At 37.0% G+C, this 23,866-nt stretch overlaps 6 protein-coding genes across 12 annotated transcripts in view; 4 read left to right on the top strand and 2 right to left on the bottom strand.

Annotated features, from left to right (window-relative positions):
• Positions 1-10,128, top strand: part of LOC116175192 (chitooligosaccharidolytic beta-N-acetylglucosaminidase-like) — a 43,958-nt gene extending 33,830 nt beyond the window's left edge. Inside the window, exons 1-7 of one of the 7 annotated variants that reach the window (XM_031493370.1) lie at positions 7,615-7,691; positions 7,767-7,856; positions 7,909-7,992; positions 8,044-8,100; positions 8,176-9,137; positions 9,186-9,671; positions 9,718-10,128. In XM_031493370.1, the coding sequence (XP_031349230.1) occupies positions 8,048-8,100; positions 8,176-9,137; positions 9,186-9,671; positions 9,718-9,968 (1,752 nt within the window). In that variant the 5' untranslated portion in view covers positions 7,615-7,691; positions 7,767-7,856; positions 7,909-7,992; positions 8,044-8,047 and the 3' untranslated portion in view covers positions 9,969-10,128. Of the gene's footprint in view, positions 1-7,612; positions 7,995-8,043; positions 8,101-8,175; positions 9,138-9,185; positions 9,672-9,717 lie in introns of those variants that run through there. The other 6 variants (XM_031493338.1, XM_031493347.1, XM_031493371.1 and 3 more) reach the window with 6 other exon arrangements.
• Positions 1,739-4,002, top strand: LOC116175187 (chitooligosaccharidolytic beta-N-acetylglucosaminidase-like). The gene is made up of 4 exons (XM_031493322.1): positions 1,739-2,032; positions 2,169-3,136; positions 3,186-3,671; positions 3,720-4,002. Exons 1-4 carry the CDS (start codon positions 1,983-1,985, stop codon positions 3,968-3,970), a joined length of 1,755 nt encoding a protein of 584 aa, XP_031349182.1. The 5' UTR covers positions 1,739-1,982; the 3' UTR covers positions 3,971-4,002.
• A 4,220-nt stretch (positions 10,129-14,348) lies between the features above and the next one.
• LOC116175287 (nascent polypeptide-associated complex subunit alpha) lies at positions 14,349-15,625 on the bottom strand. The gene is made up of 3 exons (XM_031493375.1): positions 15,521-15,625; positions 15,104-15,366; positions 14,349-14,915 (listed from the first exon to the last, which is right to left on the bottom strand). The coding sequence occupies exons 2-3, from the start codon at positions 15,359-15,361 to the stop codon at positions 14,523-14,525; spliced, it is 651 nt and encodes a 216-aa protein (XP_031349235.1). The 5' UTR covers positions 15,362-15,366; positions 15,521-15,625; the 3' UTR covers positions 14,349-14,522.
• A 493-nt stretch (positions 15,626-16,118) lies between these two features.
• On the top strand, positions 16,119-17,655 carry LOC116175302 (coatomer subunit zeta-1). Its single transcript, XM_031493381.1, has 5 exons — positions 16,119-16,459; positions 16,509-16,754; positions 16,805-16,938; positions 17,288-17,378; positions 17,539-17,655. The coding sequence occupies exons 1-5, from the start codon at positions 16,442-16,444 to the stop codon at positions 17,584-17,586; spliced, it is 537 nt and encodes a 178-aa protein (XP_031349241.1). The 5' UTR covers positions 16,119-16,441; the 3' UTR covers positions 17,587-17,655.
• LOC116175245 (guanine nucleotide-binding protein G(f) subunit alpha-like) lies at positions 17,591-19,211 on the bottom strand. Its single transcript, XM_031493372.1, has 7 exons — positions 18,886-19,211; positions 18,669-18,840; positions 18,521-18,618; positions 18,285-18,474; positions 18,110-18,240; positions 17,891-18,062; positions 17,591-17,840 (listed from the first exon to the last, which is right to left on the bottom strand). Exons 1-7 carry the CDS (start codon positions 19,071-19,073, stop codon positions 17,646-17,648), a joined length of 1,146 nt encoding a protein of 381 aa, XP_031349232.1. The 5' UTR covers positions 19,074-19,211; the 3' UTR covers positions 17,591-17,645.
• Positions 19,212-22,223: 3,012 nt separating this feature from the next.
• Positions 22,224-23,866, top strand: part of LOC116159938 (zinc transporter foi) — a 29,723-nt gene continuing 28,080 nt past the window's right edge. The window contains exon 1 of the mRNA XM_031473046.1: positions 22,224-22,341. The gene's annotated coding sequence lies outside the window, so the exon portion shown is untranslated. The remainder of the gene's footprint in view (positions 22,342-23,866) is intronic.

Here is a 23,866-nt window from a genome sequence, read left to right as displayed (position 1 = left end):
AGATCAAATTTTGAGCATATGAATGTTTTCACGGAGGACTCGATTCCGCCGAGAAACATGACGGATCACTAAACATGCCGTGATCTTCCAGGTTGTTTTACCATTTTATTTATATTGAAAAATTTTAAATGAAGCGATAACTTTTGCTTTAGATTAGAGTTATTATTAATCTAGCTTACTCTGATACTCTTTTATGCGCGAGAAAAGTCCATCCGTACTTTTATAATTTTTAGACAGTTCTGAATACGAATTTGCACATACAGTATCTTCACGAAGACAGTTTATGGTAGTCTCTTCTGAACTTGGTACCAGAACATCCGGTTAATTCAGCTGCTAACCAAACTTTTATTTTCACGATATTACTACAAGTTAAATATCGCTCTCGCAATGTTTATTTTACAAGGCGTAACGCACTTGAACCACATTTGGACTGGGTCACTGGGTCACTGAATTGAACTGGGTCGCTGGGTCACGTCATACTCTCTTCAGTTAGACCCAGTTTGACCCAGACCCAGTGACCCAGTTTGACCCAGTGACCCGGTTTGACCCAGCGACCCAATTTCACCCGGGGACCCAATTTGACCCAGTAACCTAGTTTGATCGAATAACGCAGTTAAGTCAGACCTCGGTTCAAGTGTATAGATTATGAAATAAATGAAACTTGATGCTGGTTTGCTGAAAATAATACTCGATTGCTTGACAACTGCTATTTCTGTGATGTTTGCTTTAATACTGCCGTAAAAAACTTTCCATGTCCCGAATTGTATTATGGTAATGTTATTTCTGAACAGTTCCCTCCTTCATTTCTTTGCTTCAGGGCTTACCAGTTGCTTACTGGTGTTCATTCGCATTTAATTTTATTCTACCAGTTAGATTAATCCAAATAAATCTTTTCTCTAAATACTTTCATTGACTACTTGAGTACAAACTATAAACAAATGCATTTGATTTTTTAGGTATTAGTTCTCTTGAATGAAATTGGGGTACGTGCTTGTTGGCGAATATTATTGAGGAAGTTTTTTTTTAAATTAAAAGTTACTTGAAATTGTTTTGGATGCCAAAATGTAAATACCAATACAAACCTAATGCTATAAATTTGAATAAAAATTAACCTTAAGACCTAGGGGTCAACGGTTTAAACTCGGCCACCGGGTCAAACTGGGTCACCGGGTCAACTGTGTCGCCCGGTCACTGGGTCAGTAAACTAACTGGGTCACTGGGTCACTCTATGCTTGACCCAGTCCAACTCTGACTTGAACTACAACCCTTCGAATTTGGCGGACTTATGGTCGGTTTTGCGCTATTTGTATCATGATTCTTGTACTTGAAAACCAAGAAGACTCAAAACGTATTTTTTTCTAATTACTTGCTCTCTTCGACGGCTCGACGCAAATTAATTTTTTATTTTCTGTGATCTTTTACAATAAGCTAACTACCTCTACTACAGCTCGGAATAATTAATTCCCTCTCTCTTAGAACTATCTAATTTCCCAGACAGTCGCCTATAATTGCTCCAGGGGGTCTCAGGTACTGATTTTTAAGGAGTTTAGTTCGACCTCCCTATTGTTCCTTCCACTATGTATAACCTACTACCTCTAACTCGACAAATTAATAAATGAGAGAGGGCGTTTGTTTAGAACTAAGAAACTTCCGTAAATTATTATTCAAGGACTAGTCAATGTGTTTAATAATGCATTCGTGCGCAATATCTATATTTGTTTGACTGAAAATAAGTACTATCTGATGAACTTCAGTGAGAAGTGAAATTTTGTTCGATAAGGTCAAAAAGTAGGTACTTGACGCAATCTGTAATGATAAGATTGCAACGGAAGATCTCCCAAGTATTTTTCAGAACGTTAATATGTCATAACATACAATTTAATCAGCGATGCCCACTTATTGATTAGATTAGGCACGTTATAAGAAGTTAAGGGTAATTTGTTATTGGTACATATCTAAGCTCCCATATTCACAAGTTGAAGATGAAATGCCTAGTACTGCTATTGATTTTCCTTCACTTAACAAAAACGCAGTAAGTTATTGTTTCTTTGAAAATTTATATTAATTTGTATGTAACTTGCACGTGCTTTGTTTAAATGCGATTAAAAAACAAAATTTATGTAGCGATTACCTACCGATTTGTCTTATCGTAAATATGTTTTTCGCAGATTATTTGATTTTAGAAGCACTGATTCTGTCTGGACTTGGACATGCAAGAATAATACCTGCCAGAAGGATCGTGTTCAACCAGCAGGTAAACCTCTCAGTTTGGCGGCATGCAAAATATTATGCGACCCTTATGGAGGGTTATGGCCAAAACCCACAGGTCGGGTAGAGATCGGCAAACGCTTAATCCCCATTGTCAAGGGAAAGCTAGATAAAAATACGAAAAATAAATTAGTGCGAGCCGCCTATAGAAATTTTTGGAATAATTTGCAAAAACTGGGAAAACTTGGGCATTTAAAAGAGAATGTCTCAAAGTTAATTGTTTCAGTATACATCACGGATCCTAGTCAAAACCAACTTAAGTTGAGTACCGATGAAAGTTATAGTTTGAAAATATCGAAACTATCGTCTCGCGATATTAGTGCAAATATTACCGCAGCGACTTACTTTGGGGCACGGCACGGATTTGAAACGCTGGGTCAGTTGATAATTTATGACGATTTTGAGAACAGTCTCAAAATTATTAGTGATGCAAATATAACGGACGGACCTGCGTATCCATACCGGGGAGTCATGTTAGATACGGCGCGCAATTTCATTTCAGTCGAGACAATTAAGCGTACGATAGACGGACTCGCAGCCTCCAAATTGAACACTTTCCATTGGCACCTTACCGACAGTCAAAGCTTTCCGTTTGTTTCCAAGTCAAATCCAAGCTTGTCTAAACTGGGCGCATACTCTCCTAAAGACGTCTACGCCCCCAAAGACGTGGCGGATATTGTGGAATACGCCCTCGAGCGTGGTGTAAGGGTACTACCTGAATTTGACGCACCTGCACATGTCGGTGAGGGGTGGCAGGACACCGACTTCGTCGCTTGTTTTAATCACCAACCTTGGAGGGAAAAGTGTGCGGAACCACCTTGTGGGCAATTTGATCCGACGAAACCAAAACTGTATGATGCTTTAGAAGGTACCAAGCTCAATTTGTGCTTTACACGAATAAAGTTCATTCTCCTTAGGTTTATACAAGGATATAAGTCAACAATATAATCTGGACATGTTTCATATGGGAGGTGATGAAGTCTCTGTAGCTTGTTGGAATTCTACGCCTAGTATTGTTGAATGGATGGGAAAACAGGGGTGGGGTAGAAGCGAAGATGACTTCATCAAGTTATGGAGTTATTTCCAAAGTAATGCATTGGAAAGGTTCGATAGGCATTCCCACGAAAAGTTGCCCATCATAATGTGGACAAGTGCATTAACCAGTTCGAAGCACGTGGAGCAGTTTCTGCCTAAGGATAGATACATTATTCAAGTATGGACATCTAAGACCGATCCGCACGTTACTCACTTGCTGAGAAAAGGATACAGAATGATACTGAGCAACAGCGATGCCTTATATTTAGACTGTGGCTATTCCGGTTGGGTGACTGGTGGTAATAATTGGTGTAGTCCATATAAAGGATGGCAACAGATATACGATAACAGTCCAGCGCTGTACGGAAGTGCGTATACCAATGTCTCCAACTGATTTTTTTAAACACATTTTACAGAGACCAATCAATTTTTGGGTGGCGAAGCAGCTCTATGGACCGAACAAGTTGACGATACTGCGGTTGATAGTCGCATATGGCCACGAGCGGCAGCTTTAGCGGAACGTCTCTGGGCAGAACCTGCTAATTCATGGAGAGCCGCAGAAAATCGCATGTTAACCCACCGCGAAAGATTAGTTAATCGCGGTATTAAAGCAGACGCTTTAGAACCTCGCTGGTGTCGGCAACATGAAAATAATTGCCCGTTGTAATTTAATGCTAATTATATTTTAATTTTTTTATATTTATTAATTTATTAACGAGCTCCTACCGAGTTTATAATTTTGCGGTGTCTGTCCGCCCGTCCGTTAACACGATATCTCGATAACGAATGGACGGATTATTATGAAATTTTGCAGCTGGATACTCTATCAAATTTTTAGATCAGAGTTCGTGAATTAGCAGTGTAGGTCAAAAAATAAGGAAGGTCCGTTTGCTATATTTTTCACACGTTTCTTCTTACTACTGATGGTTTTGTATCAAGTGCCGCTTTAATTTTGCAATGGAACAGAATTCGCCCGCTAAAATTCGAGTTAAATATTCCCGATGCCACCCCCGGCGCGACGAAATTCAAGATTGCGCTTTGTTTCGTTTCCATGGAACACGTGTTTTTTTTCTTCTCTGCCCTACATTCAAATGGACCATAATTTACAATAAAAGTGTCAAACAACGCAAGACGAGGAAAGTTAATGATCCATAGCGACCGGACGACTCGATATTAACAATTTTCGTCTACAATTTACTTACAGGAGGAAATTTGGGCAGACGTATGTGTGCTTTAGTGAAATGCAGTCGTAATTTAGTTTGTCGAATAGTTACTGTGGCTGTTTCGATTGCAGTTACTCTGGTGACGTATTCTTTATCTTTACATTTATTGCATCCATCTAGTAATTTTATGATCGTGTTAGATTATTTGTCAAATTAACGGCATTCCCTTACAGCATGGGTATTGTCAGTTATAACTCATTCTAAATATAAATTGCCCTTTTATAATTATACTGATCATACTTTGAATTAAATGCAAGATTTCATTATGTTTTCTACGTAAATATGTTGTTTTTCAATTTACAGTATCCCTTTGTTCCTAGTGCTGGTTTTAACTGCCAACCCGCAATATGAATTTCTGGCCGATTTAGGTGTTTTTATTTATATTTAGATACAGTATGTTCTCTTAGGGATGATATTCAATACGAGTATGCAGAATTAAACGATGTAATAAATAATATAGCGATTCGTGGATAATGCTGTATTTGGAAACATCGATACTACATTCCTAGTTTTTAATTGAATTTTTTGCAGCACGTTTCCTTTCTTTTGCATGAATATGTTACTGTTTATTTACAAGGTGCTTCATCTGGAGGCGAGTGAAGTATGTTAGGTTGTTGATTGTTGCGTATTGCACTTGGCATTGAGAATTAATTAGGTACTTTATACCAATGTTTTGCCACGACATGTTCCTTTGTTTAGTTGTAAACTATTTATTTGAACCGGGTGAAAGATTAATATTGACTTGTTTCGAATATGTACTGTGCTATATTTCATTCCGATATTTAATCTATCTCGAATTGACGTAGCAGGGGCTGGCTAAAATTCAGAACTGACATACGCAGAGATATATGTTTTATGTACTGTTTTTAGCGCATTTTTTAAGAAATAAAAAAAATGTGCTATTGTGTGCGTTTTGTCCGTCCGTCAGTTCGGATTCTGCCGTTTCAAACTACTTCTAGGGGAATGGTCCTAGAGTCCTGGAATTTTTGCAGTAGGTAGCCTATACTTTGAAGGTGTGCCAGACGGCCATCAAATTTCGCTGTCTAAAAGCCCCCCCCTCCACGAATTATTTCCTGAGATGCTGTTTTTGAAAGTAAAACGTGCAAAACTTTTACATACGACAACCAATTGGTCTCAGATTATGCATACGCATGCCTTTAGTGGTGCCAAGTTAAACTTTAGAAAATTGGGGGGAGGGTAAACACATGTTCTACCCTCCATAGTATTCTAATGAAAGGTCTCATCGAAATAAATTGGTTTGTACAAACTATAACTTTCCCGTGCGACTCTTTTTCGAGATCAGTGAGCGACGGGGCCTGAGGGGGGGGGGGGGTTAAACATTAATTGTATCTCTCATTGTATTCCAATTAAAGGTTTACAAGAAAGAAACCGTTTTCTACCAACTACTGCCCTTCTTTCTGTCCTCTTATCAAAGTACGGAGGGAGGGGACAACTTCTTCCCGGTTTTCTGGTAAAAGGTCGATTGCCACTTGCTAACACAGGCGAGTAAAGCTTCGAGAAATCGAACTCGACCATAACTTGTCAACGGTGATAAAGATATCGACACAAGTACTCAGGGTTGTGGGAAGGCCCAGGCACTGACCATCCCTGCCCACTTAAAAGGGTTTGGATTCTGGGGGGTCGTAAAAGTAACTTGATAGTAGGGCAAAGAAAATAATTTGTGCGTATTATTTTCCTAGGCAAATTTTTCATGATCCTGCTGGACCGTCGGCGGCCGAATCCCATGCCCACGTGAGGCATCCGGCGGGGCTGATTGAGTAACGGCCAAGTACGATCACGTGGAGATTCTGTTTCGGTTAGAACCAGGATCTCGTACAGAAACTTTCCAGTACCTGTGCCATACTATCCGTAATGCGCACAACGTCTTTATCTTAACACAAGTGGAGCCATATAAGGTAACCAGCCGCAATAAAGCCAGCATTTTTCGTCAAAAGGCGAAGATCCTTTGAATATACTTTCAAGTTGTACTTCGTCCATTTACTTGATGTAAGTTAAACTCTTTATTATTATTATTATCGCCTCCCACCCCCCCCCCTCGTGCTCTGGTAATTCACCCATCCCAAAAGTGTGAACTAGGTGTTTGTTTCTTTTTTCCCATTGTTTGATATAAAAAATATCTTCCTTTGATGCTCTGGAATACCGCAGTATTTATAACAGATAAACAAAACAAGTTGTAAATCAGCATATGCATGATTAAAGCGCATTTTTGGTAATGCAGGTCAGTATTTTATTAGCGAAGTTTAAAATTATCGATCTCACGAGTAATTTTGGCTGCGTTAAATAATTAATTTTATTTAATTTCAATTGAGGGTACGTCTTCATTTTGTAAAACAAATCACAAAGTTAATAATAAGTTTTTATACTGGTAGCGCTATCTAACGGTAAAATTATAGCATCTCCGAAACCCATATCGAAATTATTTTCTTCAATTATCGATCTCACAAGTAATCTAACTCAAAATAGACGAGTGCCTCCACATCTACACAGAAAGCTTTTAGTGAGAATTTGAATTCTCTAGCTATTGTAGTTGTGGAGATCTCACGCGGACAACCGGCCTGCCAGCCATAACGAATATAATAGCGTATTTTTTTCAAAAATGCGCTAAAAAATATGGGAAATTCACCTTGTAATTATTATCGATAATAGAGGTAATTGGATCAAAAAATTAACAACTGTAATTATTATCTATCTGTTTCATTGAGTTTCTCTTGCTCACATCTTTTCTTAAGAGTGAAATGTGACATTCTTGTTGAATTGGGTAGTTCGTCAAAAAATTTTCTGTGTGTAGGTCTTTTCGACAATCAACCAGACGATGTTAAAAAAAGTCTATAGTACGATCAATAGATTATAGTTAGTTAATCTGTATAGGTAGATACGGGTGTGCACTTTCTATTTCTTCAATAATTTATTATTACCGTTATCGCTTTGGTATAGTGAAATTGTAGAGTAAGTGCATTCCGATATTGCTTAGGTAATCAACATATGGACTACCTAAATATCAGAAAATTATTGTGTAATGCATTTTTAACAACTCGCATTTATATGTTATCGACCTTTTAGATGACAATTGAGTGGACAATGCCCCTTAACTACGTCGCTGATTGTCGAAAAAATACGTTTAGGTACTAAAGTACCCATATTGCTGTAAGTAGGTGAAAGATTCTAATTATTGTTACACGCGCTTTTTTATAACTTTTATCGCACATTATATGTACCTAGGTGGGGGCCGCCAGATCATTTGGAAAATTTATATGCACATAAGGACAGAGATAGGTACCAGTTTATAAAAAGATACGGCTTGACCGGTGGGTATGTTAATGAGAGATGACCAGAATATTTTTAGACGTTTGTAGGTACGTAGGTTTCACTTTAGACTAAAATTAACAACGGATGCAACCATATTACAAGTACATTCTGCAGATACCTACCTACTTATCTTTTTACAGTGTAAGTAATCGCATGTTATACCACCTGCCCATAAAATTTATTTCTACAGATTTATGATGAACTGTCTACCGTTCCTTTTAGTAATCCTTCATTTAACAAAGACACAGTGAGTGTACCTACTTGAATTATCTTTTGATTGTTGCTAGTTTTAAAAATTGGGTTTACCAAAATCTCCTTTTAGAAACACTAACCCTGCGTGGACATGGACCTGCAAAAATAACAACTGTGAAAAGACTCGTGCCCAACCAGCCAGCAAACCTATTAGCTTGGCGGCTTGTAAAATATCATGCGATCCGTATGGAACACTGTGGCCGAAGCCCACGGGAAGGGTTGAACTTGGAGGGCAACTAGTGCCGATTAATCCGAACGACATCGAGGTAATCGAAAATGGGAACGAAAATCAATTGGTTCGAGCGGGATATAGACATTTTCAAATGAACTTGCAAAAACTGGTGGAGCCCGAAAACGAAAACGGGGAGAGCGCGCATTTAATTGTGACGCTTTTCATCAAACGTCCTCATGAAACGCAACTTAAATTAACTACCGATGAAAGTTACAGTTTGAAGATCTCAGAATTGCCCTCTGGCGAAATTAGTGCAAACATCACTGCACCGACATACTTCGGGGGGCGGCATGGATTGGAAACGCTCGGACAACTGATCATTTTTGACGACATCGAAAACAGTTTGCGAATCCCCAGCGATGTCTATATCACTGATAAACCCGTATATCCGTATCGAGGAATACTGTTAGATACGAGCCGAAATTATATCTCCGTCGACACCATTAAGCGCACAATTGACGGAATGTCCGCCTCCAAGCTGAACACATTCCATTGGCACATCACCGACAGCCATAGTTTTCCTTATGTTTCACAATCAAACCCGAATTTATCAAAATTAGGCGCCTACTCGCCGAAACACGTCTACACTCCAGAAGACGTGGAAGAAGTCATGGAATACGCTCACGAGCGAGGTGTAAGAGTTTTGCCCGAATTTGACGCACCTGCACATGTAGGTGAAGGATGGCAGGATACAGATTTCGTCACCTGTTTTAATTACCAACCGTGGAATAAGTATTGTGTAGAACCTCCATGCGGACAGTTTGATCCGACGAAACCTAAACTGTACGATGCCTTGGAAGGTAAAGTAGTCAAATTTTCAATGGAACAAATGCGCGACCAATTTTTAGGTATCTACAAGGATATGATTCGGCAGTTTAATCCAGATATCTTTCACATGGGAGGAGACGAAGTTTCCATAGCCTGTTGGAATTCGACACCTAGCATCGTACAATGGATGGAAAAGCAAGGATGGGGTAGAGAAGAGGAAGATTTTATGAAATTGTGGAATTATTTTCAAACCAACGCGTTGGAAAGATTCGACATGCAATCCAAAGAAAAAATGCCCATTATAATGTGGACGAGCGGATTGACCAAAGCGAAGTTTGTGGAACAATATTTGCCTAAGGATCGTTATATTATTCAAATTTGGACGGCGGGAAACGATCCGGAAGTCTCTCAGTTATTGGACAAAGGATATAGACTAATATTGAGCAACTACGACGCCCTGTATTTAGACTGTGGTTATGCCAGTTGGGTAGGCGACGGTGACAATTGGTGTTCTCCGTACAAGGGATGGCAACAGATATACAATAATAGTCCAGCTTCTTACGGAAGTACATACACTTTGAGAGTATCAGTGTTTTCATAGCCACTTTTTAGATACGAACCAATTCCTAGGCGCCGAGGCAGCTTTGTGGACTGAACAAGCTGACGATACCTCCGTTGACAATCGTTTATGGCCAAGGGCGGCAGCTTTAGCAGAACGCCTTTGGGCAGAACCTGCTAGTTCATGGAGAGCGGCGGAAAATCGCATGTTAATCCAACGCGAAAGGCTAGTGAACCGCGGGATAGCGGCAGATGCTTTGCAACCTCGCTGGTGTAGTCAAAATGAAAATAATTGCCCATCATAAAACATTTTGCTTTAATTATAGCCTCTCTCAACCGCGTAATAATCGTTGTTCTCATTCCCTTTTGTTGCAGTCATCGTGATTACATTGGTTTTACACTACAAGCTGCTTGGAGTATAATGTGCATGTTCTAGCTACCTAATTATACGTTACTTATATTTGACTACGATTTTTAAACCAACTACATGCCAATAGTCAAACGTTTTGGTCATTTGTCATAATGTTCTTTTTAGCGCATTTTCCAACGAAGTTGGGTGCGCTATTGCAGCCACTTTCTCTGTCTGTCCGTCTGTCCGAGGCCTTAACTACTCCCACAGTTTTCATGATATTTAGTACGTTCTTTTTACATTCGGTAGCGTATCGCTTTGGCACCTGAGTCAAGGAAAATCTTGACGATTGAACTGCGCATGCGCAGACTGCGCAATGTTAACTTTTTTATTTATTAATCTATTTTGTTGAAATTTTAATCACAGCTACTTGTAGTAAAGGAAAATATATCGCATATAGTAAAAATCAGATGTGCGCATGCGCAGACTGCGCAAAGCCAACTTTCTTGTTTATGGAGATATTTCTTTGAAATTTTAACCAAAGATGCTTATAGTAAAAGCAAACGTATTGCATATTGTAAATATCAGATTAATAATCGCATGCGCGGGACGCGCAATATCAACTGCGCAGTAAGTGTCAACTTCCTTAATTATGAAGATATTTCTTTAAAATTTTAACCATATATGCCTCTAGTAATGAAAAACATAGCGTACATAGGTATGGCCTTTGGGGAGGTACCTATTGATCAATTTATGGAAAATGCGCTGAAGTTACTCGCCTTAGGGCGAAAACCTTTTTACTTGTTTTCCTTCCAACCTACTTTCTGTATATTCTATATGGTCATTCGGATTAGATCTCAAACCCTATGATGGACTGTTGAATGGAATTTACGCCAAAAATTAAATAACAGTGATTATACTACATATTTAGTCGGGGGTTACGATTATTGGTTGGTGTTAATATGAAACTTTCTTACGGTAATTGCGACGTTCGTAAAGCAATTTACAGACTACTTTTTGTATTTTTTTATGTGCGTATAGAAGTCGGAAAAAATAACATCCGTACATTAGTTCCGTACGTATGGCGTAAAAACATTGTGTGTATATATGGGGAAATGGCGAATATTTTACCATTCCAATAATTCTAGATTTCCCACGACATATTCTCCCATTATTTCGTTATCGAGATATTCGCACTTACTCCCACCAGCAGATGCCTACGTTCCAGTCATCGTTTGTATATAGACACTCTCTTCCATTGTTGAGAAAGAGATGAGATGGGAGTTGATAGAATACAATTTTTTTGGATGGAATGGAAACATTTTTTTCCCCCCCCCCCCCCCCTATGTCCACTTTTACATGATAAAAAGGCTCCTGAAAGACGCCTAATTTTATGCAACCAAAATAACTTCTTGAAACAAATAAAGATCTGGCTGCCATATTAATTATTAATTTGAATATTGTTGCTTTAGCTTCACAGAAAATAAATCTCTTAAGCTCCTTTAACTGTTATCGGCACTATACCAATTGGAAATTGGAAAAAGACTTTTTATCATGTAAAAGTAGACATAAGAAATTCCTATAGGAAATCCCTATGTCTACTTCTACATGAATATCACTGTATGTGTTTTTGCCCAAAAGTCGGTATATTATTTAACGTAAGGAAGCAAAAAGGGAATTAGAAAAATAAAGTAATAATCGCGGTTAGAAATGCAATCTTATTTCAGATGTAAATATAGGATCATAAATACTGCATTACGTGTGTATATTCGGAATTAGATAAATGCGTGAATCGAATCATTGTAATAAAATGAAAGCGAGATCGAACTGACGTAACTTTATAAACGACTCGTCAATGTGCAGTAAACGTAAATTAATTACAGTAGGTACCGAGTGGAGGGGTATAAATCTAAGTGAAAAGTCGTGTGAGAAGTTAAGTTAGTCCATAGAATTGTTCTGGGGTTAGTCCACGAGCAATCTCAGACGCCGAACCTGCGCTAGTTGTCTCGTCGAACCGTGCATTTTTTAAACTAGTCTTCTTTGAGGCGTCTGAGGGGCGGAACCAGATCATTACTGACCGAAGCAGCGATCCAAGAGCGTATAGAGAACTCCTAGTGCATAAACAATCAAGGTATTTATAAACATTATCAAAATATAAGTGATTTTCGTTTAGTACCTGACGGTGATTCATTTGCCATTGAGTTAATAATAATAATGACTTTATTTGGACACACTATGACAAATATATAAACAATACCAATATTATACATTCAACTTGACGTCCAAAAGGCGAAATTCACTAAGAGGCATGCAGCCCTCTGTGCTCTTCCACTTAACCCGTTTTAGTTAGTCTCATACATGATTATAAATAATGTTTAAATATTTCCTATCAATGCGAAGTATATTTTTGAAAATGAATGTGGTTTAACCGTTTAGTTTACAGGATTATTCCCCCTAATCCCATTGTAGGTACTTATATATGTGTTCCCTTACAGCAAAGGCGATACTTTAAGAAAATAAGAACCGATCTTAACTTTAATAAAGATTATTGGGCTATTATTTATCACTTTTGGCTCTTATCCTTATGGCCAAAATGCCGTTATTAACCGACGAACAGCCGAGATGTATATTTTGACAGGTGAACCTGACAGTTCAGCTGCGACAGGAGAACTTGACAGGTGAACCTGTGGGTGTGTACGTATAGGTAAACCTTTACATACCGTGCGTGAGAATTAACAATATGAATATAAAATGCAGCAATTTCATATACAAGAGACATTCTATGCCAATTTTACATTAGGTATACTTTTTCTACGTCTCCATAATGATTTGTCTGACTAAACCAAATAAATGGAAAAAGAAACGGTTTTATTAATTAAGAAAATTGAATGTACAATCATTAAATATCACAATTGGTCAGTTCTTTTTAAAAGAAACACTTTTATTGCTTTCAAAAGTTTGAATTTTTGAAGTAGACGCACAACTTGCCGATTATACTCGATTGAATTCATGATTTTATTTGCAACATGGTTTTTAGGGGAATTTTTCGAAAGAAAAAAATTATCCCCTTAGGTGATGGTTTTGTCCGTCTATCGGTCCGTCTGTTCCTACCCATCTATAGTCCGAGAACGAAAAGAGAAATCAAATTTTCGTTAAATCAGTTACTTGCATTCTGAACATTTCATCCGGCGGCAAGCACCGATATAATTCCCATAATTAACACAACCTACAGGATTTATTTGTGAATATTTAGGCTAAAATGTGTAATTTAGGTGCATTTGCCAGTAATTATTCTTTATTAGGAGCTTCTTTTGAATTTGTTAGTCTTCTGCAGCAAAAATGGTTGATTTCTCGCGACTGGTGCCCAAAATACCTACCGCTGCGATTTTGTCACACGCTTTAAAATTTTTTAAAGCTCGAATCGCCTCAAAAATGGAGTAGTATTTTGTGGAGGGAGCGGAGTCCACCAAAATAGCGCATTTATATGGGGCTTCGGACCGACAAAGGCATTATGGTAGCCTCTGACTGATGCTGAGGTCAACTTTAAACATGGATTGTGGGTAAATGGGACGTCTGAAGTGGGTACCGACAATGAGTATGTGGTAAACCGTCGACGAGGTCTTATTGATAGTGGAGTCAAAACTGGCTGACATACCACACAAAAATGCTCTGAAGTCCCTTTGATCTCACACGAGGACTTTTGAAAGTTTGTTCATATATGGCGGATTGCCTATGGAGGTAAGTAACCTGTTAAATCATACAAGTTATCCGTTTGTCTGTATTCCTTAGAAAATCAACAAACACTAAATTTGATTAATTTGAAAACTATTGTTATTTACAAGTAGGTACGTACCCCTTTCTGGGGTTCAATCGTACACGTGCCATCGGCATCAATGCCATTTAAAGCAAGAAATATCAAACTCCGTGAGTGTAAGAAAAGTTGCCTATTTTTAGGTGAATATATATAATTAACTACCATCCAAATAGCACTTACAAATCCAGTGATATTCAAAGCAAGAACTCAAGAAGTAACTTATAAATAATTACCCTGCAGTCCGGTGGATGAGTATCCCTAACCATGTACCATGCATTGATCCATTCCAGTGAATAAAATACGTAGATAAAAAGCATACAATTCCAATCACAGAAAATCCCTTGCACTGTTAATTAAAAGAGCTAAACTATTCAACCATTGTGCAGTTGCAGACATACAAATTGCCAATTATTTTGAAATTTAAGTATTTTACTTACAGCGTGTCTGGCAAAGTGTTACTCGAGCACAAACAACCTTTCACAATAGGATGTGGTCGATCGCTCTTGATAAATAAAATCCAGATAAATCGAAATATTGTTTATTTTAAACTTAAATTAGGGCATTACGTTCAAAGATTTAAAACTATTTGCAACTGATTTTGAAAGGTCACAATTGGCCTTGTATATACAGTATTACAATGTGACTAAATGGTAAATTAACGAAAGCAACAACACCGACAATAAATACTCAAAGTCATCACATTGTGAGTTCCATGATGGCGTTAACTATATCGTTTTGATTATTTTTCAAAGCTTTAATGGCTTTGCTACGACTAACATTCGCCTGCGTCATAACAAGTTCGACATCTTTGTCTTCAACCCCCGTCTCGTCCACTTCTTCGTCTTCAGACTCTTCCGCGATCGGTGCTACCGATGTGGTAGGATTGCCGGACGCTCCGTCACCTGCCGGATTTACTTCCTTGAACTTTTCGGCTGCCGCAACCTGCGCTTGCTGAGACAGATCTTCTATTTTCGCCTCCCCAAACACTATATAAGTATCGCTAACTGGGTTTTTATAAACATCGGGTTTGTTTATAACGAACAGGATATTCTTAGATTTGCGAATGGTGACCCGGTTTACGCCTTGTACCTGCAAAAAAGAGTCACTTACAACAAGCACTTACGAGATCGAAAATACTCAAAAGTTGGTATAAACAAATCAGACAGCCAAGACTATCAGCACAAATTTCAGTAAATAGATTGCGAAACCTTAGCCATTTTATCATCATATTTAATTTACTTACGATCTACTACCACTAATAAGATTGAAGTGTTTACCTGTTTAAGGCCAAGTTTAGACATAATCTTCCTCGCCTTCTTTTCTCCCCTCGATTGCTTTGCCTTTGACACCATGTCAATTGGAAGACCGGCGGCGGCGGCAGCTCCCGGAAAGGCCCCCGTACCCGCCGCACCTCCGGCACCTGCATCCTCCAACTCCGGAATTTCATCATCGGTATCGCTGTCAGTTGAGGAATGACTGTGATCGGATTTTGCTTCTGCAACTGTTGCTTTCTCTATTTCGGTTAATTCGGGCATCGTAGCTACAAACAATTTGAAATTGAAAGTAATTTACACAATGCAAAACTAGTGGTAAAAAATTTTCGCACCGGCAAAATATTAAAGAGTTACTTTCGCTTTCATGCAAAATTTATCTGAAATTAAGTACGGATGACACGAATAAATAAGAATAATTACCTTAATGTTAAATAAATGGAGGTTGTAAATGCAAAAAGAGGATTGCCGGTAAAGAAAATTTACAGATTTCTGCAATACCAATAAAAATAACTCTTGGCGAGTGCACCAACCTAAAGATAAAAAACTCAAAATAAAGATACCATTACTAAAGACGTGTTTACCAAATGCCGTACACATCGTTTAGCTAAAAAGTTCGCATGGGCGAAACAGCTTGAATAAAAATTATAGAAATTAATTCTAAAAAATAGTCAAAACTCAAACATTGTCCAATTAAGTTTCTTAATTCTTTCAGTGAGTTAAACTGACTGTTGTATCTGGAACAAATTCGATGGACGCAGTGGGTCTAGCTCCGCTCTATAGCCGCCTATTATTATCAATCCAGTAGACCACAGCTCTGTCCGTTGTACTTACTATAATTCAATAAAACCCCAAAATAATCAAAATTCATTCAAATGAATCGGAATAACCTCTAATGAGTGAGAAATCCCAAGAGTTCGGAGACTCCGAAGAATCGAAAGAATGTAAGGAATCTTACAAATTTGATAGGTTTGAGACCAATTAGAAAAAATTGATTTCAGAAAATCCGAATTATCGAGAGGATCTGAAAAATTCAAAGAACGAAATAATACTAAGAACGAAAGAGTGGGAAAAAAACCAAAGAATCAATCGAGAAAGGACTTATCTGCCTGAAGAACCGGATCAATATCACATTTTAGGAACAGACTTGTGGTCGAAATCGCAATCTTTGATTCCAATGCCGCCCTAAACAAACAAGAATAGAAAATGATGTGCCGCTTCTTAGCTATAGAAGTAGGAAGATATTTATTTGTGATGCGAACTTCATGCCGAATATCTAACCTATAAGTTCTGTTTTTGTTCCACGTATTTGAAAATAAATTAAGGCAAACCGAGTCATTTGCAATGGACAGTTCTCTTTTGGTAAATGAAACGATATCATACAATTAACATACATATTCTTTCCCCACAGCAACCCACCCTGTACACAGTTAAAGGAATTGTAATAATGGATAACGATGGCAACAGAATATTGGCCAAGTATTACGATCGCAACGTATTTCCCACGTCCAAAGAGCAGCGCGCCTTCGAAAAGAACTTATTTAATAAAACACATCGAGCTAATGCCGAAATAATCATGCTAGACGGTCTTACCTGCGTTTATCGTAGTAACGTGGACTTGTTCTTTTATGTAATGGGTAGTTCGCACGAGAACGAGGTACTTGTATTTCTCTATATTCTGTATTTCCCTAATACTGACACTTGCAGCTCATACTGATGAGTGTATTGAATTGTTTATACGATTCTATCAGTCAAATACTTCGGAAGAATGTTGAGAAACGATCCGTATTAGAGTCGTTAGATATTGTGATGTTGGCAATGGATGAAATTTGTGATGGAGGGTAAGTACAGAGTTAAGGTGCTTGTAGAAAGGTGAAAGCTGGGTTCGTTTCTGCTGATTTAAAAACAGAAATGAACACTATTACGAAGTTCAGTGGTGTTCTGAATGAAACAAAACTCACTGTAGAGCATATTCAAATATACAACAAACAACATAAAACAGATAAGTAAGACGGTGACTATGTTCTGAGCCAACCTTCTCTCTCAGGTGGTTTTGGTTAGTTAAATTGATTGTCAGCAGAAACAAACAGGAATAAGTAAGCCTTGCTTTCTTTTGTTTCTGTAAATAAAATGTTTAAAAGCAAGGGGGGAAATTTTCTTGCCATTTTAATTAACTCCTGACTTTTATAGAATTATTATTGATGCGGATTCAAGTTCGGTTGTCTCACGAGTGGCATTACGAACAGATGACATTCCATTAGGTGAACAAACTGTAGCTCAGGTAACAAATGCTTTACATTCATTATTTTGGTGACTGTAATTAAATTAGGTAAATATGATTTTGTTTATTTCAAACTGCATACCTTCCATTCAGTTTCAAACGCTTATCGATGAATGTTTGCCTGATTGCTTTATGAAGTCTACATTTGTATTTGTTTCAGGTGCTGCAATCAGCAAAGGATCAATTGAAATGGTCCCTGTTAAAGTAAAAGCTTGTAAAAGAAATTTATTTTTATTTTATGTGTGTACAATGTAAGAAATAATAAGTCTAAATCAGACCGCTGTTTCCTAAATTTATTGCTATAATAATATCTTTAATATCGTTAAAAACTAATTTCACGTTGCTGGTATCGGTTGCGACAGTGAAATGTACAAACAGTAATTCCGATTTCACATTTTGCTTTATTTCAACATCTGGAAAAAAATCCACCATTTCGGGTTTTGGTGGCCTGCTCGCAATTTTCTATAGAAAAAACCAATTAATGTATTGGTCACATATCCAAATTTACTTACCAGCACTTGATCGCGAATAAAAAATTTAGCACGATGATATTGATTAGGTTCGGCCTTTTCGTAATTTGCAAATTCGGGGAAATAGTTTTCTAACTGTTTTCCACTTTCAACTTTAGCTTTTAAAATATCCTGCTTGTTTAAGAATACAATTTTACCAGCATTTCGCACGAATCTAAAACTTTCTTCTAAATAAAGTGTCCTTCACTGGGCCACAACTACCTGCTCCAAAATATGTCTTTGAACACCTTAAATCCTTCGTTTAATCGATTTGTTACGCCGTCCTCTCTTAGTGTTTGATCGAAATCACTTGCAGCTATTAAGAACAAAATTGCGCCTATGCCTTCAAACACCTGCAATGAGGTTGAAAACGTTGATGTGGATGGAAGAAGCTTACCGATATCCACTTTTTTCTTTCTCCGCGTTGTCCGCCAACGTCATACATACAAAAGTCCACATTTTGTCCTTTGTAAGGGATGGTGAATTCGATTTTTGATATTGCTACCGTCCTTGTGCGGCAGTACAACATATCTTGTACAGTAGGCACATAATTTGGATCTCTTATGCTATCTATTCGATCTAAAAAGCTTGCTGGAAATATATTAGGATATCAAAACGATCTACTATACTAACTGTGCAGCACTGTCAATGAGTTGAAACTCATTCGAGCGTTGAAACGTGTTCTTTACACCCGAGTCCGCCCACAAAGCGGTTACGGTATTGTAATACTCCTAAAAAATTCATTTATCAAGCGATGCTTTTCACTTATACCAGTTGTTACATCAGTAAATTCCCGTGGCGTTGCCTCACCTATTTGAAGTATGTATTCTCCTAACGCGCAGTTTTTAGCTTCTAAACTGGTCCGTGGATCAATTTTGCTCATATTATAAATAAGAGCGTAAATTGACTCGTGTATGTTTTGCTTGATATTGGCCACCTTGTCCCGTTTCTCCCTAAGTAACTTTGTCTCAAGAAGATCCAATTAATATATCACTTACTGTTCAGAAAATCCGTTAATGTGAATAATTTTCATCTGCTTAATAATTGTCGTTTTACCGGCTTCTCCCGTTCCCAAAAGCAGTATTCGTTGTATCCTGTCTAATTTTTTCTTCTCGCTCTTGAGCGCGTTATCGATAACGTTAGATCTTTTTGTTTCTTCGTTAATTTTCTTCTTCCTGCATAACATTTTTATTCACAAATTCGGTAACCGGTTAGAAATCAAGTAAAGATGTAAGTTCAAGCTCGATATCTAATCTTAAAAGTAGATAAAGGTATTAAACAGTTGTAATACTCCAATGTAGGGAAAGGTGCTTATCATTGCCTCTGATTGTCGCCTTTTCATTCTTTTTTAGGGCTTGTCTAGCAGTTTGTAGCCAATAATTTTAAAAATTTACAAAACGCGCTCCTCAAATAAAAAAGGGGGTTTTGCGCATGCGTGCACTTGACGTTCACCACACTTCAATGTTACTTTTTAAAAATGTTTTGTAAACGAGGAGTTCTTCTTATTGAAAGAAAAATTTGTCTTATCTTTTGAATGCGTTTACATTTTGTTCACAAACGCGCAATTAAAATGTTTTGTAATAAAATATAATAAAGAACAAAATATGTGTATAAAGTGTAACTATCAGATTTCCGAATATGCTTTAAACACTTCTAAACAAACATTAACTTACTGTATTGATTCAAAAGAACACTATAATTTTGGTACTATTCTTAGCCTTAGCTTGTTCAAAATTGTGACAGTCAAGCCCCAATTAACACATTCACAATGGGCATACGTTAATATATGAATATTAATGGTATAAACGTGCCACTTCGTTTTTATTTTTGTTTAGTAATTTGTACAGATACAAACAAATAAAAAACACTTTCTCATTGACACTTTTTGAGCTTTACAAGATAGCGTTGAGCGATTTGTAATACAATGTTTCATTTTGGAGAATTCATCATCACCTTTCAACAGGATGGTGCACCCGCGCACACCGCCCCTATTCGTGCGAGACAGCACAAATTTTCTATTTTCCAAGAAATTTGTACGAGGATTCTTACGCGATTTCCAAAATGCACAACTTTTTTTAAAGTCATACCTATTCATTCGACATGATTGTTTAACACATTTTATTTCCCATAATAAGGCAGCATTCAGTTGTTTAGATTTCAGAAAACAAATGAGTTATGAAAAACAATAAATTGAATTTTTTTAAATGGCAATATTTACACCTTTTCATTGGGCTCATTTGATAGAGATTTTTTCTCTTTTCGTACCCTAATTCAAAAACACAGACAGACAGACAGAAATAATGAGCGCAAAAGTGCACTTTTTATTTATTTAAAGTCAAAGTACACTAAAAATCTATCAAATGAGCCATAATGAAAGTGTGATTTGCTATTTAAAAAAATTGTATTGTTTTTCGTTATCCATTTGTTGTTTTCAAATGTTGTATGCAGTCGATTTTTACCGAAATATATACTGTATTCGATACATAATGGGCACCCTGTAGGTATATACCTAGAATCAAATTTGAATTGAAATTGATAATGAAGGGAGCTGAGAGGTATAAGGTTCTGTTTTATAAGTCAAGTCGACATAACTGACCAGCGCAAAGGAAGTAATATGACGACGGCGCGTGTTATGCTTTTTCCCACCACCGTTATATTCTGTCTTATTTTTTACTTGTAGCCTGAAGTACGGTTGGGAACGAAAGTAAAAAAAAACACTGAAACTGTTCAAATTTGGAAATTTAATCGAAATAAATTACATTGCAAGAATAAACTTTGAAAATGGTAGGTAGTTGACTGAGTAAAAATAACAAGTTAAAAAGTAATTGTAACCGATTTACAAAAAGCCCATTTCCACTTGTATTCATTTCCCATTTATAAGATGCTACTTATGTTAAAATCGTAAAAATCCGACCACAAATATGAAAGATAGCGTTGCAAATGTGCAATCCATTTTTGACGTGCTACTTCAATTTCAGTTTATAATAATAATAATGTATTTCTGTCAGTAGATCACAAACAATGATATAGACAACGTCAAGGGTTTACAAACAAGATAAACACAAACAAATAAGGTACCTATAATAATAGTTGCATGGACTATGCCGATCTCATGTACATTTCGTTGAGCTATAATAAGCTCTCCCCGTTAGATATTGTTTTAATCTTTTTTTAAATAAAGATGGCGTCTTGGCCATGTGAATGTTGGGAGGCAATTCATTGAAGATTCTGATACCATTGTAAAGTATGGGCTATGTTTGAATTTGCTAGATCTATGTTTATAAGAAGAATTTCATTTCAATGCTTTTCTAAATAAGAAAGATGGAACTGCGCATACGCAAACATAAATTTTGCAACTAATGTTAGATTTTCCTTTGTTCCAAGCGCCTATGTATCAAATTTCATTTAAATGCTTCCATAGATAAAAAAGTTAGCACTGCGCATGCGCAAAACCAAATTTTGAAACTGGCGTTAGATTTTCATTTATTCCAAGTGCCTATGTATCAAATTTCATTCAAATACTTTTATAAATAAAAAAGTTAGCAATTCGGTTTATAAATGGTCGAGATGCGAAAAGGGCACTTTGTGATTTTGAATGAATCGATTTGACTCAACTTTTGGCATTGCGTATTATATGGCTGAAGCTATGCCCATATTGAATTTCATACAATTCAGTTCATAACTTAACGGAGATCTAAAAGCGATCGGACATTTCTAAACAAAGTTATCGTTCACACGGACAAATAAAGGGACAGACAGACAAAGGAACAGACGGACAGCAATATAAAATTATAAACGATCTCTAGGATCGTTAATAAACGGCAAAAGTGTAAAATGGAACATGTAAAAAACGGTTTTTTGGTTTTTTTACAATAACTTTTTTAGCAATAGACGCAGAAAAATTCCTTCCTTGGTGCAAGTCTCGACACCATAACGAACCAAATAGCGAAAAAAGTAGAACAATAGCTCTTAAGATAAAGAACTAGTAGCGTCGCAAAGCGAGCGGACGGACGGACGGACAAAGTGGCCACAATAGCGCATTTTTTTTTAAATTTTTGTGGAAATGCGCTAAAAATAGGCTGAGCAAAAAAAGAACTTACCAAGAAAAAAACCAGCCGGCAAATTAATATGAAATTGGTGTAGTAAAATTAATTGTTTGAAATAATAAGAATGCATAACATAAAGTTATATAATTTATAATATCAATATAGGTTAAAAACAAGTTTTGGGAACAATGGGTTAGTCGACAGTTGTTTTTTTTTAAGCGTAAGTTTACAATTACGGACGACATTGCGGAGATTAGATAAGGAGGGCGCGCGACGCTGACCTCTCTCTCTACCTGTTATCGCTTCGCCTAACAATGTTTCCGAAGTCAGTAGTTGGCAAAAGTTCAAGCCATGCGGTGTAGTGTAGTGTAGTGTCACTCCAATGGTAAATGGGGTAAACGGCTAAGGGTGAGTTTTTATTTTTGTTTAAAAATCGCTTCTACATTTGAACAGTAATCGAAAATTATTAGATGGACAGGTTTGTTTTGTTTTGATTCGCGACCCTGATTGTAGCACCATTTATAACACTTTAGAATCTGAATCTATGACTAATGAGGTTGAGATTATAATTATTTCAAGAGAGGATGACGTAAAAACCCAAAGAAGGGTAATTATTGACCATATAATTAAACTCCCATCGTAAATATACTGTGATTTTGTACTTTTCAATTTAGATAAATCAATTCGTTAAATTATTATACAGGGTGTCGATTTTAAAATTTTCCAAACTAAAGAAGATATTGAAAATCGCGCAAAACCGTTTCGGGGGTATCGAGGGGGAACCAGAATGACGTTATGAGTGACAACCCCCCAGCCACCCCTCTTCAAAAATCCTAAATGGCAACCCCATACTTGTGACACATCGTTGGAAAGCTACTGAAAAATGCTTTCCAGTGGTACCCATAAAGTCAATATTCATTAAGACAATTAAACAAAAATTTAATAATTACTAAAAAAAAAAGTAAATGTAGACATTGAGGGATTTATGGCAAATTGCTCAAGAACTTCAACCTGAGTTGCTTCATTAAGCAATCTTGGTTGCTTTCTTTTTTTATTGATAATAGATCCCGTTTCTTCGAATTTAACGACCAAATCTTGAACATAGGCATGGCTTACATTTATTTCTCCCGGGATGTCTCTCATTAAACGTTCTAGCTGTTCTAAAAGATGATTGATTTTCGGAGCCATAAATGAATACTATTTCCACACGTTCAGCTGTACTGTAAGTCAATAAAATGTGCTATTATACTCCAGCATCGCCTACCATTCATTTAACATGAAAAGTACAAGTAGGTATTCATGTTAAAGTCGATCATCTCACAAACAGCCCCCATATTCTATATGGAAGAAAAGTTAATTAGAGGGCTCCCCTTCTGGCATTGCTAAAACACGCAAGAGCTGGAGTCCGCACGAGATAAAGCAGCAACATAAATCATAATACAGCGAAGAATAAACGGTGAATCAAACATACAGGGGAACCACACAATAATAATAATCTACTTCCATGTGAATACTACGAATAGGTACATAAATACGTAATAAAATAATACAGGTTTGTGATTTAATAACGGATAATAAGAATGAAAAGGGCGTGCTAGGAAATACGCTTGGATCACTGAACTATAGTTGTATCAAACCATGGTCGTGGTTGTTCCCTTTAATTACGAAATGCATTCCCGCGAAACCTATAAAAGTATGAGGTGCAATGAAGGGCGCAATAACTGCACTTAACATCGTTATATGATCATTATAAAACATTGATATAATTAATGTTACTCCTTACTCTTGCATTGTCTCAGGTTTTTGTCTTAACATAACCTCTACTTTAATTTCCCATTTCTCCTAGGACACCCTGTACAGATACCTTTGAAATCTGTTTTGAAATTTTTAGTGGCCTATGGATCGACAAGGACTTTGACATTTTGTTTAAATC

Source organism: Photinus pyralis, unplaced genomic scaffold, assembly GCF_008802855.1.
Source record: "Photinus pyralis isolate 1611_PpyrPB1 unplaced genomic scaffold, Ppyr1.3 Ppyr1.4_LG1, whole genome shotgun sequence".
NCBI classification, from domain to species: Eukaryota; Metazoa; Arthropoda; class Insecta; order Coleoptera; family Lampyridae; genus Photinus; species Photinus pyralis.
This window is presented reverse-complemented; position numbering and strand designations above follow the sequence as displayed.